This window comes from Haplochromis burtoni, unplaced genomic scaffold (genome assembly GCF_018398535.1).
Source record: "Haplochromis burtoni strain Fernald_Lab_line unplaced genomic scaffold, NCSU_Asbu1 Contig_43, whole genome shotgun sequence".
Taxonomy (NCBI): Eukaryota; Metazoa; Chordata; class Actinopteri; order Cichliformes; family Cichlidae; genus Haplochromis; species Haplochromis burtoni.
Genome location: NW_024582404.1, coordinates 1,105,471 through 1,125,365, shown reverse-complemented (window position 1 = coordinate 1,125,365; position 19,895 = coordinate 1,105,471). Strand labels below are relative to the sequence as shown.

Sequence of the window (19,895 nt, the reverse complement as noted above, 5' to 3'; positions counted from 1 at the left end):
TAAACAATAGTGCTACTTGTGCAAAGAATCTGTGGTCTATAGCGAGCACAACACAACAATAACAACAACAACAACAACAACAACAACAACAACAACAACAAAATGTAATACAACCCGTTGTACTGTCTGTGTGGCTTTGAAACGGTACGACTGCCATGTGATACGAGTAATTGTTTCTCTACTTTATCGCATGAAACAAGCAGACTGGAGTGATGATAGCTGCTTGTTAAATTCAGAGTTTAAACCACAGACTTAATATAAAGAGTTACTGGTTTTATTCTAAACCTTGGTAAGACTACCACCTAGCGTTGAACTACTGAAATTACACCAACAAGTCAAATCTGCTTTTAACGAAACAAGCGAACTAAGTCCAATGCAGAAAAAAAAATAACAGGGAGCAGTAACAAACAGATATTAACTTAAAACGATATTTACTGTCGATGAAAATAACACTTGAGGTATAGTATATGCCACAAGCCAGACAAGTGTTTGTCAACTATGTTTGGTTGATCACAGGTAAACACCTTGTAAAACACCCATGAAGTTATTTTCATATTTTAAGAGTATATTTTTAATGTCGGGATAGTACGTAGCTAAAAATGGCCAATATTTGTATAAAGCGTGTAAAATTTATTTTCTTGCTTTGCACACCGGAGCGACATTAGATGAGCAACATACCAAGAGGCCAACGTACCAGAAGCAGGTGATGTGCTAGCAAGCTAATGAAGGCAGCTCAGACGGTTTTATACGTGGCGAATTGAAGGAGTCCTGGTAATTTTGGAGAGACTATGGTTATTTTTTAAATAAAATTCACTGCTGTAGATTGATGAAGAAATTGTAGTTCAGTCAGTGCGGCTCTGAGGCGCAATGCCACAAAATAGCGGGGTGTAAGGAGTGATAGGTAGGATAAAAGTGCTTATAAAAGTTGTACTTTTCACTCACTTTGAAGTAAAACAGATCCAGTGGCGTGACTTTTGAGTCCAGGTAATCCTCGTAACATTTAAACTGTGTTAGAGAAAAGTGAAAACGGCTGAATTTGCTGTACTCCATCTTCTGTGTGCGTGTGCGCTCGTGAGTATTGGAAAACGCTGCTATGGCAACCGCCTTACCGGCTTCTCATCAGACAGGAAGCGGAAGTTGACGACATCACGTTTAACCTTTATGTAAACCGGAATTCTTTGAGATCATTTTTATAACAAGAAAACCGTGCAAGAAAAATACAATTCCTTCAGAAAAAATAGCAAAACACACAAGTAATGATTTTAACTGTGAACAGGCGGAGAAGCAGCTGCCCTGTAACGACGCACAGAATTCACCTGTGAGGTAACGAAGGCGGGTTCCAGTCATTTATATTTTTTATTTTAGTGGTAGAAATAAAGAGCATTGTGTTACACAGTTTGATTTAAATACACATAAAATATTTATAGAAATAAAATATTATTATATATAACTATAAAATATGTGTATATTTTCTAATTGTTATAACTGTTAAATTATATATTATATATATTATAATATAAAATAAAATAATTAATAAAATAAAAGACAAAAAATTACAATTAAAAAATGGTCCACATAGGATGCAAACCAGCATCTCCTGATTTATTGGATCATAGGATATTCCATAGATAAAAAGGAATAAAAAATATAGGCTTACCTGTCACCTAAGGGCCTGGAAACCAGATTTTAAAGTGCACACTGGACAGCTAATTGGATATAATATGATAGAGTAGGCAGATAATGCAGAGGAAGCAGCTTTTGTCCAAACTATCATCTTATAGTGTGGAACATTTTTGAACCTAGACTTCCTAAACCTCCTAGATGCCCACAATACACTCTAAGAGAGCACATTATCCACCCAGATACCCAATTAATTTTTGGATGTACTTTCAATTGAGACCATACAGTGAAGCTTGCAGCTCTTGAAAAACAGTCTGAAGCTCATCAACAGTCTGTCTTCAGGAAAAAGTAACTGCGTAGACTGTTGTGTCATTTGCGAAACAAAGCAACAACAATAGAGGACCATCCATTGTTTTCTTATGTAGTTAGTTTCAAAAGGGGTCTCAAGCCTATCCTGGCTGAGTTGGACAAAAGGTGCAAAGATACACTCTGGACAGTCGCCAGCTCACTTTTTCAAAAACAGAAAAAAAAAGAAAGAAAGTTTGTCTGGGTATTTATTTCCCCTGTGAGAAGCTTTTGTTGTAATAGCGTACGTGTTAAAGAGATTTGGATGTATGTATATAAGCATGGACTGTACAGTTTTACTGCAGAAGCTGTTACTCTCGGTCAACAGCAGCTGAGGAACCGAAGAGAACCCCGAAACCCTGAGCAGGTAGCAATGTAAACTGAGCTCCTAAAATGTTTGTTGCAGAATTTTTTTGTTGTTGTGTCACAGATCTTTTCTGCTCCTTGTGAAAAAATATAGCCTACCAGTTTGGGAAGAGTCTCATTCTTCTTCTCGGGTCTTGGGTGAAAATCTAACGCCCACTGCAGAAAAAAAAGTGTTGGAAGTGTGAACTGTATAGCTTCGTTTAACTGTGGCTGTGGCGAAGCTTTAAGATGTTGCTTTTGTAACTACATTCTACTGTAGCCTTATTTCAGACTGTGTCTTACTGTCTTTTTTCAAAAAATTCTTTTTACGAATGTTGAGTTTTCAGTGGCTTTATTTCAGCCTAGACACAAAGAAATGAGATGGGTCTATGATACATCCTGCCTAAGATGAAATGCATAGCTTTGTTTTTGATCATATTGTGACCTGTGACCTGCGATAATATCCTATCTATATCTACATCCCATCAGAGAAGCTCCTGCAGGTCCTCAGTAACACCGTATTTCTATTTTAAACTTATGTGAGCTCAGTTGACGCATAAAAGTAGAATAGTGTCTCACACGACAAATTATCCTGTCTCGTGATGTCAGTCCCTAAATCCTGGCAAATCTACACAATTTGGCACCTTTTCTGACTATAAAATAGAGACGAAAACCTTCAGTGGGTATTTTCTCAGCTTCATGTGCAGAAAAACTGTGACTCTTGGCTGTTATTATCATTTTTATTATCATTTTGTTTAGTTTTGCCATCCAGCGTGAATTTTAATAGCTCTGCAGTGACGTCCATGGAAAGTGAAGTAACGATCAAAAATTTTCTTATGAATGGTCTCTCCTACAGCAGCCCTGTAACATATGACCTATATGCACGTATGCACACAGACAAATAAGACAAAAGGCAGCAGAGGCACAGTGGGTTAGTGAGTAAAGGAGGAGAGCTTTAACAACCTTCAAGATTAGCTTTGTCACGCAAGCTGCTTCTCATTTCTGAGGTCATAGAGTGTTTTCTTACTTAGAAATAAACCCTATTTAATTATTAACACTATTTTAAATAATAAATGTGAAACTTCTGCTGTTCTTATTCTGTGATGTACAGTTATTTTTTCTACACTTTGGTGAGCTTGATAAAATACACTCACCAAGTACTTTATTTTTAGAAGCATCAAATACTTAGTAGAACCTTTTTTTTGCTCATAAACAAGTTTCAGTTCCTGATGTCTTGGATTCATCAAAGTGTTGGCAGGAAGACATGATCAGCAATATTAAAGAGCAGGCCATAGCTGTGGCATTTAAACCATAATTTGAATCATGGCAACCAAAGTGTACAGAATCAACCTTTTGGGGCCTCGATAAATAATTTCCATCTTCATAACAACTGTATTTGGGATTCTTTTTATAACTCACCCATGTTGATACTCCAAGTTCTACATAAATCCTGCCTTGAACTTGGAGAAGGCATTTGCCTGCATCTGGGGGCTGCAGCTCATGTGTATTGGGTATTGGGCAGTTGGGCTGCTTGGTGACTGTGTGTAGTCGTAGTGAGAGATTAGTTTGCATTTCCAGTAATAAGTCAAACTGATTGTCACTGATTTTGTTTAACCTTTTTCTGGATAGAGGTGGTGGAAGGTGTTGGGTTTGGTGGTCTCAGAATCTCATCTCGCTACATGCAGATGAGATCATTCTGCTGGTTTTATTAAATGACTGCCTCTAACTTGTACTGGGGCAGTTTGCAGCGAAGTCTGAACCAGCTGGGATGAGAAATAACAGCTCCAAGTCTGAGGCCATGGTTCTCAGGTGGAAAAGAGTGGAGTGCCCACTCCAAAGGTTGGGAGTGAGTTACAGCTCCAAATGCAGAGCATGGATGGATGGATGGTTTTTAAGGGCAGCAGCTCACAAATAATATAGCTTGCTTTGTACAGATTGCCCAAAATGTATCTTAGTTTGATGTGAATCTTAATTTTGAAATATAAATCTGTGTTTTGTTACTTTACCCACAAAGCTGTAACTGTAGATGCTGGACAGAGCACAACAGGCATTTTTCAGATTTTGATTAAAGATTTGAAATAAAATTGATAATAACCACGTTATACAGCATGGACAGCATCATGATCTTTAGACTTTAGCACTGTGCCTGACCTTTGGCCTCATACCTCTTCACAGAAGACAGCAAGATTTGAGAAAAATTCTCTTTTAGTGATAGAGTGGCACAAAATGTGAATGAGGTCAAATGTTGGGTCATTAGAGTGGGAGGAGGGATCCCACTGGTGTTCATATCTGAAAGGACAGGAAGATTGTTGGTAAGTAATCAGCGCTCAGGCCTGTTTTAGACTAAAGTAAAATCTGTCATGACCTCAGAGGATTTGGAGAACGTCAGCCAGCACAGACCTGTCAGCGCACACACACACCTGTCTTTCATTAGTCAGCCACAGACTTTTGCTGTGACAGATTGGTGACCTCATTAGGACTTAAGTGAAATATACTACACTCCCATATTTTACCGCAGATATCTAACTTTAACACACAAATTAGATAGAGCCTTCTCTCTGAACCTTCAAATCAGCATGTTTAACCACTTTCTGCATTTTCCCACTTAATGCAATTAAAAAACACATACATGTTGATATATATTTTTAATGGTATTATTACATAAAGATTTTTGTCGTACATACATTTTTATGAAAAAAACAATCTGGTAGAAAAAATATTGCTCTGGGATGCGATCACACAACGCAGTGGCAACACAGAACATTGTAACAAGACACACAGCATCAAGAAACTACAGATTGCCATCTGCATAAATACAGTGTGGAAAATGCTTCATTCATGTGCTACATGCTTTTCATGAGAAATATCAGTTGTACAGCTGAAAATCAACAGAAACACTGGCTAACACTGGGCTACAATGGCTTTATTCCACTGTAATAACCGGTGTAATAACTTTAACATATGAAGCTACATATTTTTACTTCTCCTCTATGATCGTGTTCATATTCTGTTGCCATGTTCACCAACAATGTGTGTTCAATTGTAATTGGTAAAACCGAGGATGGATGTGGTTCAGGACGCAAAATGATAATTTGGTAATGCTTACGATTACAACAATATAATACAGCACATTTAAATTATTATACAGCTCTGATGGATGTAAGTGTGAGTTTGACACTGACCTGATCATGTTTTGAAGATACAGCCAAGAGACTCACAGCAGTGCCTAAAATAATATATAGAATTCTGTTTATGGACACAAATTTCATCCTGTTTTCTCACCTACTTAAATACAGTTTGTTTATTTATCAACCTTCACTCATATCTGGGTAAATGTAGTTTTTTTTAGGTGTAACGGCCAAAAAAGTCTGTTTGGTGGCAGGAGTGCTGAATGTGATTTCTTTAGTTTGGTGTATGAAATAAAACTACTTCATTGTTTGGGTTATAATAAAACTGCTGCCGCTGTCCGAGGTGTCTCACACATTAAAAAAACATTATTCCTACAATTGAAATACGTTAGTTTGAAGTTTTGTAAACCAAAAACCTCCATGTACGCAAACAAATAGAAATATTTCTTTTTTCTGTGAGACAGGGTGGCTTCATAACGTAAGATGAGACAATCTTATGTGTCCCTACAAAAAGTGCAAACTAAATATAGAGCGTTCTGATACGCGTTTAAAACGTTTGCACTCACTGCTGTGTGCTCAAATAGTTTCGTCATAGATTAATATGCATTTTTTTGCCAGTGGAGTAAATTCATGACACTGATTTCAAACAAGTGTTTTATAAAATGTGCAGCAGTCTCCAATAAGTCAAACAGTTACATTAAAGACAATATTTGATTTTTAAACCAAACTCTGAGACATTCTGCGTTCCTCGCCACCAAGCTTTTCTTTTTTCCCCTGAGATGTCCCGGTGCTCCTATGAGGTCATTGCCATCTGATACACCTACAGCTTGAACCTTCCTCTACACAAGCGGCGGCTCTTTCTTGGCATCTTTATCCCTGTGGTGACGGCGGTGTGCACTCCTCCTGGGTGGAATGCTGGGAGGTCGTGACTCTGGATTTTTTGGGGGAACAGCCGGTTGCTAAAATGATAGTTTTGATGGACAGTTTTCTCCATGATCCCTCACAGCTGTCCAAGAAAAAGGAGGAGCCTCCAGAGAGCCAGTCCACGTTTTCTTGCTCATTATCACAAATCTGGTGTTCCTAAAAAGTTGGCCGGTGTGTATGTTCAGGCTGAATCACTGAGAGACATTGTTATATCTCAAAAAGTGGCTTGAAAATACAGATTACCTCAAAAAGTGATCACAGCATGTGTGATTTAACCAACAAGAAAATATTCATGACCTCATTAGTTTTTAGTGTTTAAAGCTGAAATCCATTATCTGCTTTAGATGTGTCACCTCCCTGCTAATTTTAGACATAATATAAAACGTTACATTTTCAGATCTGACTTTGAGATACGGTTTTTTTGGCCTAATGAAATTGGACACAACACGATTTCATAAAATAATTGCAAATTTTAAATGATTTTCCTCTGAAATGACATGTTTTATTAGAAGAATAAAAGGCCCCCATACAAAGAATGTATGACTGAAAAGTCACAATGGTGTTTCGCCAGCTTCATTTGATCATCATTTTATTTATCATTTAACAAAACAAAACAAAATAACTATGTAGTCCTCACTCGAGTCATAATCAGTCATAGCATGTTGTCAAGCTGCGATACTGGCAGATCAGTTCGCAGCCTCAGCTTTTCCTTTCACGTCACATCTGACTCAGTGAATCTCAGATCAGTTGTCATTGCTGTTCTGTGTGGAGGGTTCTTGGTACTGTCCTCCCTTACTTCTAGCTTTCCATATATGAACATAGAAAGATGAGGAGGCAGGCAACATTGCCTTATGCTTTCCACCTGGACACATGGATGGGTGGGGTAGTCTAGAACAGAAGCACGTGACCAAAAATACATTACTGCAGACAGAAATAATCTCCTATCCACCAGTGGTCCTGAACGAAATCACTTTTGTTTAGCCAGGGGGGTTAGTGTCATTATTGCAAGATTAAGAGCATCATTCTTATTCTTGCAAGACAGCAGAACGAACTGGAAGTCTCTCTGTCAAATACTTCTCATCAAGAATATTTCTAATGTTATGGATTTCAGCTTCATCGGTATGTGACAGAGCATCGTTAACTCAAACACAGCATCCAGCTATTGTCATAGCTTCAAAAAAGAAAAGCTCAGCAGTTATACCTGTCAGCCCTTTGAGGTTTTTCACACAGTTCATAGATACCTGGAATGCTTTGAATGTGATAAATAACTATTGTCAGTTTATGGGGTACGTCCATTTGTCCAATTTCTATAAACCTATCCAAACCTGTACTTGGGCCAGTACTTGACTTGCGTATGCCTCGGTGTGGTTCCTGCTTGGATGTTTGCCTTTGCCGCGGGTGGCTTTGGAGGTGGTGGGAGTGGGGTTTTCCTCCTCTCTTTGCTCCTGTCTGTGATGGTGAAGCCTTGCTCGCCCTTATCGTGCAGGCTGACCCTGGGCAAGAAGTGGGTAGAGACATGTTGGGATTTGACCCGGGGGCTGGAGCCCATTTTAGCTTTCCCCCTCTTATTAAGGGCCACAAACCACTCGCGACCTGTCCTGTGGTTCCTGTGGATTACTGAGGCATAAGTGTTGTAGCTGTTCTCCTGGAAACGTTCCCTGAACTTACAGTCATCCGTGAACCGTTCCTACAAAAGAAAGGAAATGCAGGGTGTTAACAAGTATTATTCCGTGTCATTTTCTTGTATTTCTTTCTTGTTTTCTGAATAATTGAACCTTGCTGTATTTGCAAACAGTCCCAAGTCATTTTCACACACGTGATTCTTGATCTGTGCATATCCAAACATGTAATGTAACCTAAACTTGTTTACCTTGTGAGCGGACACAGAAAAAGTCATTACTAAATCTTTTAGCATTATTATTTTATTTCATTTTTTGCAAGAAGCTCTCACTTTCACATCAACACATATACACAACTACTGTGAAAAGCTTCTGTGCTTTCTGTGACAAATTTCCTTTGCTGTGAGATTTTTGTCCTTTTCCTGCAAAACCGGAAATGCACACGTGAGGATTTACTGTTCACCTACCAAACTCTACCTTCAGGTCCACTTACAGAAACCTGAACTGAACCTGGACCTGCACACACTATAAAAATAGCATGAATTTACATTTCTAATGAGACAGCTGGGTCATGCTTGTGCTGCAATAATTGCAACAGATGTGCAGAAGCATCAGATACTCCTTGGTGATGGGTTTAATAAGTCATCTACATCAGCGGTCCCCAACCCCCAGGCCTCGGACCGGTACCGGTCCGTGAGTCGTTTGGTACCAGGCCGCGAGAGTTGAGGCTCAGGTGTGAAATGTATGGTTTTCAGGGTTTTTATTGGTTTTCAGCGTTATTTTGTTATCGTTTTTATCCTTAACTCGGTTTTCCTGAGTATTTTTCACGTGTGTTATGAATAAATCTTCTTCTTTTTTGGTACCGGTACTAGTTTTATTTTGTTGTATTTATCCGCAACACCTTAAAGGCCGGTCCGTGAAAATATTGTCGGGCATAAACCGGTCCGTGGCGCAAAAAAGGTTGGGGACCGCTGATCTACATGATTTCATTATCACAGTCACACCTTCACTGACAGCAGCAAAGCCACAAAACTCAAAAGGCATCTGCTATTGAACTCATTCAGGAAGAACTTCAGAACAAAGACATGGGGCGGTGTTTTTATGATCATTCTTCTTCTTACAATTTAATCAGCAGAGTTATTGTATTTTTCTAAACTGTGTTGGATAAGATGGATTTTTCCTCATGTTGAAACAAAAGTTTTCATCCCACCCAGGTTCTCAAACAGAGGATGAGGAATGGGTCAGGTTTAAATCAGACTACTCGTGTATGAATAGTGCAGATAATATCAGCAAGTCTGCAAAGTAAAATCCTTAATGAATTATTACTAATAATCTAAATGATCCAAATATTATTCCCAAACACTGCTTAACATGCCTGCGATAGTTTGGTTATCCAAGAAGAACCATAAAGCTTAAAGTTTTCCAGATGGACCTGACGCACATAGTTGGACTGCATCAAAATTGTATTATTTGGGTTGCAGGTTTGATCAGACTTTGTCTACCAAAGTATTAGAAAGAGATGTAAAAATGTAACACTGGCATGCAGCACTGCATTCTGCACACGTGTCATGCACAGAGATGCAGATATTCATTGAATGTTCCCGTTTTGTGCCTAAATATATCTCGGGTGGGAAACTTTGACATGTACCCAGGGATGCCGGCTTTCTTGCTGCAGCATGACTTCCTTGTATAACCTCCTGCCATTCTGAAATAAAACAAACTGTTCTGCTTTGCTGAAGAGTGCAGCATAGCAGAAAATGATGCCATTACAGCGTTCGGTAAACATGCCAGTCACAGGAGAGTGCACTGCGGCCGCAGCAGAACAGCGCAAACCTTTAAGTTATTCAAAGTGACCGACTGTTTCTTTTAGTTGTTGTTTTTAAAGGACGATTTTAAGAAAAAAGTATAGAACTCCAGAGTCACAGCTGTGGGTGGACTGAAATGAAATGCTACATTTGAGCAACTTACCGTCTCTGGAACCAGTCGGGGAATTAGACGTTGGAAACAAATCCACTGGAGCGTGTATGAATGTACTCTCTCACACACACATGCAGGCACGTATACACACATAAGCATGCATACCAAGAAGAAGATTTGGCCCATGCTGCGTTTCATAGGATTTAATAGCTGCAGCCAGATTCCAGAGATCTCATTGTAAAAATCATAATGCTTGTACAGCTGTTTAACCTGGCTCTTACCCTGCAGGATAGGTTACAGTCTTTTAAAGGGTCCGTTCCCATGATCCTTGATATATATATATATATATATGTATTCAGTTTCAGTTCAGTTTATTTAAATAAAAACCGAAACCTAAGTGTCAAAATGAGCTTTGGTGACTGTGGAGGCTGTTTGACTGCAACTGATTTCTTAACATTGTCATGGTCAAGAAACTAGTTTGTGTTGAATTGAACTTTGTGGCATGGCGAATGATCCTGATGGAAACAGGCGTCAGAAGATGAGTACACTGCTGTCATAAAGGATGGACGTGCTCAGGAACAATATTAATGTAGGCTGCGGCCTTTGAACATATTCATTTGATACCAAGTGTCCCAAGAAAAAAATCCACCATACCATTACATCACCACAAGCAGCCTGAACTGTTGATATAAGGCAGGACGGATCCATGCCGTCATGTTGCATTCCAAATGTCACAGCAGAAACTGAGACTCATCAGACCAAGCAGCGTGGTCTTCTGGTGCTGTAGCCCGTCTCGCTCAGAGTTCAGTGTGCTGTGCATTCACAGATGTTCTTTGGTAGGCTTTCTTTTTTAACAAGTGGTTATCTGAGCTGCTGTTACCTTCCTATCACTTGGAAGTCTTTCTATTCTCCTCTGATCTCTGGCATGAATTATTTTCTCTTTTTTACATAATTAACTTTGGGCTGTAGACATGTTTGTGTGGGATACTCTTAGTATTTCAGCACTTACAGAAATACTCAACCAACAACATGAAGTTGTAACTTAACTCACCTTTCTTCTATGAACCTGGTATATAACTTGACTGTACATCATACAGTTCCATTTATACAATCATTTGCATAAAAGGAGACCAGTTGTTACAAAGTAATACATTAGATTACTTTTTATTGTAACAAAGGATATAATGCATGAGTGTTTTAATTTAAACGATCAGTTATTTAGTTACTTAATAGCTTCTCTGTTCCGTTTGTTAGGAAACAAGAAAAAAAAGACAAATCCTGACATATTTGTAATGCTTCTGTTTCCCTCTGACTCACACACACGATCCTGCTGTTGTGTTAGTCAGGTTATCTGATCTGATGGCAGAGATGTCATCAAAGGCCTGAACACCTGGCATTATTTTGTGCCTCAGTGATGATAAGTGCCTGCTGAAGGACTCTACTTCACATTTTGAAGTGCAGGCTGAGCACAGCTCCTGGTGGTGAGGCCTTTCTTTAATTAATTATTTCATTTGTGACAAATTAAAGTGATTAGTGGTATTTTCTGCCACTACACAGGCTTGCTTTTAGCTATGTATGTGTGTATCACTCTCTCTTTTATCTATAACCCCTCCCTCACTGTTTGTTTAACAAATGCTGGCGACCCTTTCACCTTTCAGAAGATTATGTTTGCGATAGCCTGCTGAGTAGGTCACGCAGAGCAATGTGCATCTGTCTCCTCGCCCATTATTCAGCGAATAAACTGCCACTGTGAAAACATCTAAACAGTAAATATGACAGACGATGCAACAGATACAGTTCAGCACGTCACCTGACACCCTGCCGCGAGGCCTGAGCCTGAGGCCCCCGAGGTTTTACATCCACCAAATCATCAAGGCAGTTAAATAGCACAGTGCAGCTGTAGTCACAGATTGGAGTTTAACTGTACAAATATTCCTCTGAAGGCAGAGCCGCTCTGGAGGCAAAAATACACTCCAACTGCAGGAAGCAACGAGACTATCAGAGTGCGAGGCATCTAACCAGCGAAGCTCTACTACAAAGAAAGAAAATATCAACTATATAAGCTGCAATGTGCACAAGAATATAAGCGTAAAAGCCTGAGATCATCCTGCAGAGGCAGCAAAGTGTTGAAATGTGACAAGAAAAAATCTGAACTCCACCTATCAAGGCAGATGTCACTGAAAGTTTCAGAGTTATTTTACAGATAATAATATGCTATATATAGAAAATGGATCTGAAAGTGAGGCCAATATTGAAGCGGCTTAAACATGCATTCCTTCAACTAACCAGCAGGAGGCGACTCTCATTTGTATAGATGTCTATGGCTTCCTTGCGCTATAGTCTGAATAAAAGCTTTCCTGGGGAGTTCATAAGGTCAGTCACTACTTTCAAGTCATAACGAATACATGAAATTTATCAGTATGACTCATGGTCCTCATTAGAGTTAAAAATGAGGTTAAAATAGTTAGAACTACATCGTTAGCCAATGACAGTGTACCCGGTGTAGTGTAAAAGGTTTTGTGGTCACACTCATGATCTATGAGGTTATAAAACATGAATGTAGCTTCCAGAGTGGAAAAGAAGCCAGTGCAAAGTGCATTAAACCAGAATTCTATGTTAAGGCCACCAGATTGCAATACCTACGGCTGCAGGAAGATTTCTGCTCCCGTACTCGTCTATGGGATAAAGGATTTCTGATTTGACTTCTGTTAACACTTTTTCCTGATGAGTTTATTGGGTCAAACACTCTCCAAAGTGTAGCTTTTGCTCAGAATTGAGGACCATCTGTGGTATATTTGACTTCACTTGTCAAGTGACTGTGAAAACACTCATCTCGAGGCCTCAAAATCAGAGACGGTATATCAAGAACACTTTTGTAGGGGCCAATAAATAATCCTTGGAAACATTAAGGTGTGATGCTCGGTCCACATAAACTAAAAAACACACAAAACCACCAACAGATTAGGATTACAGTGTCGGTGACCTCTGCATAGTATAAGCCATGCAGTTCATGGCATGGAGTTGTGGTACCAAGCAGAAAATCCCTGATCCAGTGATGATTGTAAGGTAAGGTTTAATTATTAAGCGCTTTTCGTAGACAGGTAGTCACAAGGCGCTGTACACAAAGATTAAAATAAAGAAAACATTAAGTAATAAAATAGACAATATAAACAATGCAAAAGTATTGATTAAGTTTTTAACTGCTTTTTAAAGGTTTCCACAGAGTCAACCAAACGCAGTTGTGGTGGTTCCACAGCCTTGGTGATTGTGTACTCAAGACTTCCAGAAGAACAAAATAATTATCTTTAGTTTGAGGCAATACCCAACAGCGCTATGTCACATTGTGTTCTCCTAATATCCAGCTGATGTAGTTTACATTGAAATCTTGTTTGCGAAGAACTGAGACCTCGAAAAAGTTTATTTCAGGGCTAATATAAGCTGGTTAACAAATCTCTGCTGGTGAATAGCACACAGTCACATGTGTATAATTTTAATAACAAGCTGTGGCTGAGAATCCACTTTGAGGGAAAACGCTGCATCGCTTCCCACTGACATGGTTTCATGAAACAATGCCGGGAGCTGAGGGGCCATAAATCGCTCAGCGTGAGCACCGCCGCAGCTCACAGACGCTCCGGCTCTCCGATTGTTGCTTGTCCAGCTGATTGTTTACTCAGCATATTGATTTTCAGTTCATGGCTCACTCCTCTTTATACTATCAGACGTCCCAGACTGGAATTAATCTGCTCTTCACATTAGCACATGCTAATCGGGAGCTGCTTCTATGTCTGTGCGTGCCAAGACTCCCGCTGATGACTCGTCAGTGCGGCTGGTTGTTGGCTGTCCGGCCTGCTCACGGCGGCGAGGCCAAGCTGCTGTGGGTAGATTTGGGCTTACTGTGTGTTCGGGGGAATTTGAAAATCTTCAAAACTGTGCCTACAGATTACAGCAGTGTGCCTTGACATGCTGATGTCAGATTTAGGGATTTTTGTTATGCAGCACAGATATAAAGCTGCACAAGCTAATAAATAAAACAAACAGAAAAGATTCTAATGAATAAATGCACCACGAGTCCAAACGATGTTTGATTCCAGCAGAAAGCAGCATCATATCAGCAGAAAATAACCGTTAACAAATTCTGGTGCTGAGTTTATATGTTTGCAGAAAGTCTCAGAGCACGACGAGTGGTCAACAAAGACAATACTTAAAGTTTTTAAGTCTTTGCAGGTATGTTTTTATAAGAAATTTGCCACTTTCATCCAGCTTTACACTTCTTGACAGACCCATTTCTAGCAGCAGCAGTCACCAGTGCACTACACTATATGCTACAGAGCGGCATATTCACTAACCAAACAAGGTGAGTGACTAACACTTGAGCATAATTACAAGTAGCAGGTATTTGTCTCCATATGGAGTTTGTTCTTAGAAAGCTAAAGCTAGCTATGTGTTAGCAAGCTGCTATAGTTAGCTAGTGCACTCACAAAGAATAATGGTGCTTTCTGAATAATCGATCATATACTCTGTCACGATTTACAAGTTTAATACAGATCATTACCAAATGCTTTTACGCTCATTAGCATACCGAATGTCCCACTTCTTTCTTGTGTTAGCGTTTCATGTTTTATTGTCTGTCTCCACGTCTTGTCCTCATTTTTTTCATTTAGGTAGCTTACAAAGACTTTAGTAGTATAGCACCAACAGTCATGACAATGCTCTCTATATGTTAGAAGGTAAAGACCCTACAATAATACACAAAAAATCCAACAATCTGACGACCCTCTATGAGCAAGGGCTTGGCGAATGTGGGAAGGAAAAAATCCCTTTTAACAGCAAGAACCAGGCTCAGTGAAGGGCAGCTATCTGCCATGATCTGAGTGGCAAACTTAATTCTGAGTTTGGCACAAAAACTCAAACTACAAAAACTTATTAGTTACAGTTTTTGTAGCACCAACTATTATGTCACATGTCATCACTGCAAGTTACCAGATTTCACTCGGATTCCACACTCACCATATCCCTGCTAGTGTTCCGTGTAATCCACTTTAATAGTTTGTGGACGAATACACATTGTAATTACAGGTCTGCAGCTGGATAATAATGTTGATCAGTGTCTGCCTGATATGGAAAAAGGCAGCTTGCTAGCAACAATAATATGATGAACATACAATATATAAGCATATATGAGAGTGTAAACATTAGTAAGGCCCTGACCTTTATAAATCCAAACTGCACATAACTAATTAATCATATTAAAAGCTGCTTAATTGGGCAACAACATTCCAGTCAGCACTTGCTTTGTGGCCCCTCAAGTATCCACACACTATATGTGCTGAGTGAATTTAATAGTGTAGGAACTGAGTGGGATACTTACAGTTGCGTGCAGCCGTCCTCTTTTATTCATGGCCAGGAATCTGTTACTGTAGACCCCTTTGATACCGATGACCCCCTGAGAAACCGCAAAGAGCTCCAGGACACCTAAGAGGACAAACAACATGATCTGATGATTGACTGGTGACAGGATGTATTTTTACTCGTCTTGTGATTTTCTGTCTCTTGCTGCTCGTCCTCACTCCGAATAACAGACTTTGACATGATCTACTCTGCTGTCATGTCAGCGCTGTTATCCTGTTCAGCTGCACCGTTGAGACTTATCTCTTAGTGGGCTCTTTAGTAGGCTTCTTTAGATCGCTAGTGTTTGCATGAATAGAAAAAAGGGAACACGGAGCAGTAGTTCTATCTTTAATTATTCCAAATCTCTATGACGAAAGATTTTTATGGGCTGTTTTGGAGGAATCAGTTGTTATGAGTAAGGACCAAACTGAGGGATACTGGTGTATAAAATATTTGGGGGCCACAGAAGAACACCTCCTGAGGCACAAACCTATCGCCACCATCGCCTCCTTCAGTGTTCATGGCGTGTTTAATGGCTGAACACTGAAGGACCAAATACCAAAGTTGCTTCATACAAAAATAATAAGCAAAACCATTTTATTATTAATGAAAACATTTTATGCAAAAAGGTAAAAGTGTACCGTTAAAGTGTTGCTATGGAGATGTGCAAAGTGTTTGTTATTTACATCAAATATACCATATGAAATGTTCTGAACAAATGCACGTGCCTAACTGGACATGCCACTGAACTGGACCACGTTTGGAGGATTGTCAGTGATTTGTAGTGCAGCTAGCTGACTACATAAACAGACCATCCACAAAGTTATTCCTTTAGTTATGATTAGTAAATTAGTTTATCTTGCTAACAAAGCTTGATATTCTCCAAAAAGTTGATTCTGTCCATCTGGACGTAGCGTTTTGTGGGAGAAACGTTTCGTCACTCATCCAAGTTACTTAATCTCAGTGGTCATTGATCAGTGGTTGTTGATCAGTGGTCATGATACTTTGCATAATTAAGATTAAGTTGCTGACCTCCCAGCCCACTGTTCCCTCAGTGGGCTGGTTTCAGTCATTATGCAAATGTACTGTTTATAAGATTTGGGGAAACCTGCAGTCAGCTGAGACTGAAGAAGTCACCTGGATGAGTGACGAAACGTTTCTCCCACAAAACGCTACGTCCAGATGAACAGAATCAACTTTTGGAGATTTACTTTCCTGGGTGATTAAGCATGCATCAAAAAGCTTGATATTGTTGATCCTATAATACCCTGGGTATCATATTTGATAAATAAGTTTCTGAGACATGATCAGACATGATCAGTGCTCACCATAATTGCAAAATGTTATGGACAAAATTCTTTTTTTTGTCTAAAATTAACATTGTTGTTAACAAAAAGTTGCCAAAAACACTCAATTGATACAAATGTGATACAAAACATATATAATAAAAATATAATAAAAATATATCATACACAGCATGATATAGCGAAAAAAGTGGATTTTGTTATAAGGGTTGATAAACATCTCAGTTCCAAAAAAATCAGAATTTTCTGGCTATTTTTTGATGGACTGGGTCTTACAGGGTTAAGTGATAGCATGTTGAACTAAACCTCACCTGCGCTGATGGCTTCTGTGAGTATTTGAGCCATGAATAAACTTGGATAAATACACTTTTTTTCAATTAGAGAAACAACACACAGGCTCAGAGACTACTGCAGGGGAGAGTAATGACTGAATGCCATACGAAAAGTATAGAGAAAACCTAAGCTTAATATGAACTCTTTCCCATGTTGCTTGTCTGTGTTTATTGTGCTGTGGTGTGTTGATATCTGTGCATTCCTGTATTATCCTTCTGTGTTACACATTTTGATGTTTTTTTCCTCGCTACCTAGCCTGACCTGTCTCCCCAATGTGATGTTTGTGTATTGTATGTACGGTCGGCAAGGTCTGTCATCTCGGTTGTGGGCAAAAGACCTGCAACTGACAAATAAAGGCTATCTCTATCTCTCTCTATTTATGAGGGAAATATAAACAGCACTACTGTGTGAATGCTACTGTGCTGATCTTTATGTCACTAAAATTTCAATCAGATTCTTTTTATGATAAAAAAAAAAAAAACTTTGAGAAAACTGTAAATTGTGGGGTGTGGGGCATAAATCCTTTTCTGCTTCTGAAGCGATCAATGCCAGAAGAAGTCCCTGAACCACTGCATTAAACAAAAGATTAAATATAATGAACTGTGAAACTAACTCCCCAAAAATGCACACACACTGTTGGACCCACACAGAAATAAATCAATAAATAAAGAACCGCTGTCCTGAAGCAGAAAGGTCTCGCATCCAAACTCGAATGTGAGCATTTGAGTTAAATCTAAGAGTTGAATCTGATGCTGCGTGATGGTAAAAGAATCTTCATATTACAAATCCAAGACGCCCAGTCTCCTGCTAGTCTGCTGTCCTGTCATTCAGGCTTCAAAACCACATGGCTGAAATCCATGTAACCTGACAACTCTTCTAAAGGGGACCATGAAATGGAGGCACAAGTGCACTTTCACGGTGAGCTTTTGCTGTTTCGTCAACGGATGAGCGATGAAGGATCTGATGGTGCAGTAAAAGCTGAAAATCTGATTTATGGCTTTAGTTTTGTGGCCTAGCTGACACAAGTGCCAGGCATGCTCTAAAAGTCAGATTATTTAGTGAAACTGTGATGTTAGTCATCTCCCTTTAGAGGTGTAAATGAATTTGAAACAGGAGGAAATGGTTGCACCTCAGACATTTCAAGTCATAATTCAATTTTCCAAAAAATTTTTTTTTTAGTTCGTCCCTTCAGAAACACACAGGCAGCTGTAAGATTCATACCCAACCTATACATTTAACTATATTACTCTGTGATTCCTGAATTCTGTTATGCATTTATCAGCAACAACAAATATCAACTCGTTTGTTTGATCTTTGTCATTTATGATCATTAATATTTCAGAATTTCAGCTCTAAACAATCCAGCGTGCAGGATGACGCTTAAGTCGAATATCTGCACTGCAAACATCAGCGTTTGTTTGTGGTTCCAAAATCTCATTTCTCTTAAATCATCTGAAAATCAATTTCACTTTAATACTTTATTTGCGCGCAAGTCTGCAGCTCAAATCATTAACTTTGCAGGTACAACAAACAATAAACGTTTTAAAGGAAATCTGTTTTTTTTGTGCATATTGTCGCGTTGTTGCGATTATGTCAGTCGTGCTGAGTCGCAGTCCATTACATCCTGTTGCACCTGTTACTTCTACAAATAGTCTACCTGCCAACATCCCCGGAGAGACACAAACAAGGCTCGTCAAACAGATGCCTGCTCAGATATTTCACAGGCTCGGACAGCCTAAGTTTAGCAGCGCGCTCCTTACCGTCTTTATGTGTAAATCATTGTTCAAACTTGCAGGGATGGCAGTCAAAATAGACATCGCTGCAGACAGAACGGGGATCAATTGGAACAAACACAGGATCCAAGTGCGCATTCTCAGCGGGACGCACCGGATTCATCCACGCCTCAGACCTTCATAAATTAGTAGTTAGGCTGCTTCGTGCACAGTGAGGCCGGACTGAATGACTTACTCAGCTGGTTGGGCTCATGGCTGCCGTTGACTCTACCGTCGGGATGAATCTGGAGATGGAAGCCGATGCCAACCCTACAGTAGAGTCTGCAAGTCCTGCGTCCCGAACGGATCCCCTCCTCCAGAAGTTGGCGCTCCAAAGAGACGTGCTGAGCTCCCGCAGCGGTGCAAATCAAGTGAGCGAAGGTCAGAAGGTAAAGAGGAACATTCATTCTTTCAAAAAGGAGACACCCGGGAGGCCACTTCTAGCATTTTGGTCTCGCTCCTGAGATCTGAGCACCAGAAACCGTGCGCACGCACTGCATGCAGCGCTCCTAGGCATTACCCCGGCTGCAGTAGCTGGAGTGGTTCTGCTGGCACGGGGATATTTATATCGCCAATGATCTCACTTCTCGATGCATGCCTGAGCTCTAAAGGACGCTCTTTCATCCAGATTTTGTCGCCGAGATGCCACTCCTGCTCAGCACCGACCCACAGCAGCGGGGCGTGAAGGAAACGCGACAGACACCGCACATTTTCCAAGCAATCGTCCGCGCCAGGACGCACTAAGCGCGGCATTTTACGCACAGGGAAACGACATGTTAATAGAGCGTGGACGCGATTAATTCGCACTTGAAGCCACGAGGACAAAATATTTCGCTGTGGACGCTTCTTTCCGTAAAAGAAACACCGGACGGCAACAATGAAACACCGCTCGCAGGAGTGAATTCAGAGAGGTTCGGGCTGAGATCCTCAGGTGGTACAGCAGGGTTTTAACACTGGCTCACCGGACACTCAGGCAGCCGTATTTATAGGCCTCAGTCCACCTTTTCATCTGATGCGTCCACACATTTGGTGAACAAGCGTCAAGCTGACTAATGTATTCTGAGCAGTGTACAGTGGCGGGAGAGACAATGCAATTATCTGTTTGTGGTGTGGATTAATGCAACAAATAAATAAATAATATAAGGAAGATATATGAGTAACATATTCATGTATAACATTTCTCCCTCCCTTCCACCCAAG

General features: G+C 39.9%; 2 protein-coding genes across 3 annotated transcripts in view; both read right to left on the bottom strand.

Annotated features, from left to right (window-relative positions):
• The window catches only part of cfap299 (cilia and flagella associated protein 299), an 83,839-nt gene extending 82,712 nt beyond the window's left edge, over positions 1–1,127 (bottom strand). For both annotated transcript variants that reach the window (XM_042220107.1, XM_014333484.2), the window contains exon 1: positions 943–1,127. In XM_042220107.1, coding sequence (XP_042076041.1) covers positions 943–1,050 — 108 coding nt within the window. In that variant the 5' untranslated portion in view covers positions 1,051–1,127. The remainder of the gene's footprint in view (positions 1–942) is intronic.
• A 3,850-nt stretch (positions 1,128–4,977) lies between these two features.
• On the bottom strand, positions 4,978–19,633 carry fgf5 (fibroblast growth factor 5). Its single transcript, XM_005921979.3, has 3 exons — positions 18,892–19,633; positions 15,267–15,370; positions 4,978–8,049 (listed from the first exon to the last, which is right to left on the bottom strand). Exons 1-3 carry the CDS (start codon positions 19,100–19,102, stop codon positions 7,678–7,680), a joined length of 687 nt encoding a protein of 228 aa, XP_005922041.1. The 5' UTR covers positions 19,103–19,633; the 3' UTR covers positions 4,978–7,677.
• Between the last annotated feature and the right edge of the window lie 262 nt (positions 19,634–19,895).

Coding starts and splice junctions, on each gene's coding strand:
- fgf5 (XM_005921979.3), bottom strand. CDS start 19,102: ATGAATGTTCCTCTTTACCTTCTGACCTTCGCTCACTTGATTTGCACC. Junction 15,371..18,891: donor CCATGAGCCCAACCAGCTGA/GTAAGTCATTCA, acceptor TTGTCCTCTTAG/GTGTCCTGGAGCTCTTTGCG. Junction 8,050..15,266: donor GAGGACGGCTGCACGCAACT/GTAAGTATCCCA, acceptor TTTCTTTTGTAG/GAACGGTTCACGGATGACTG.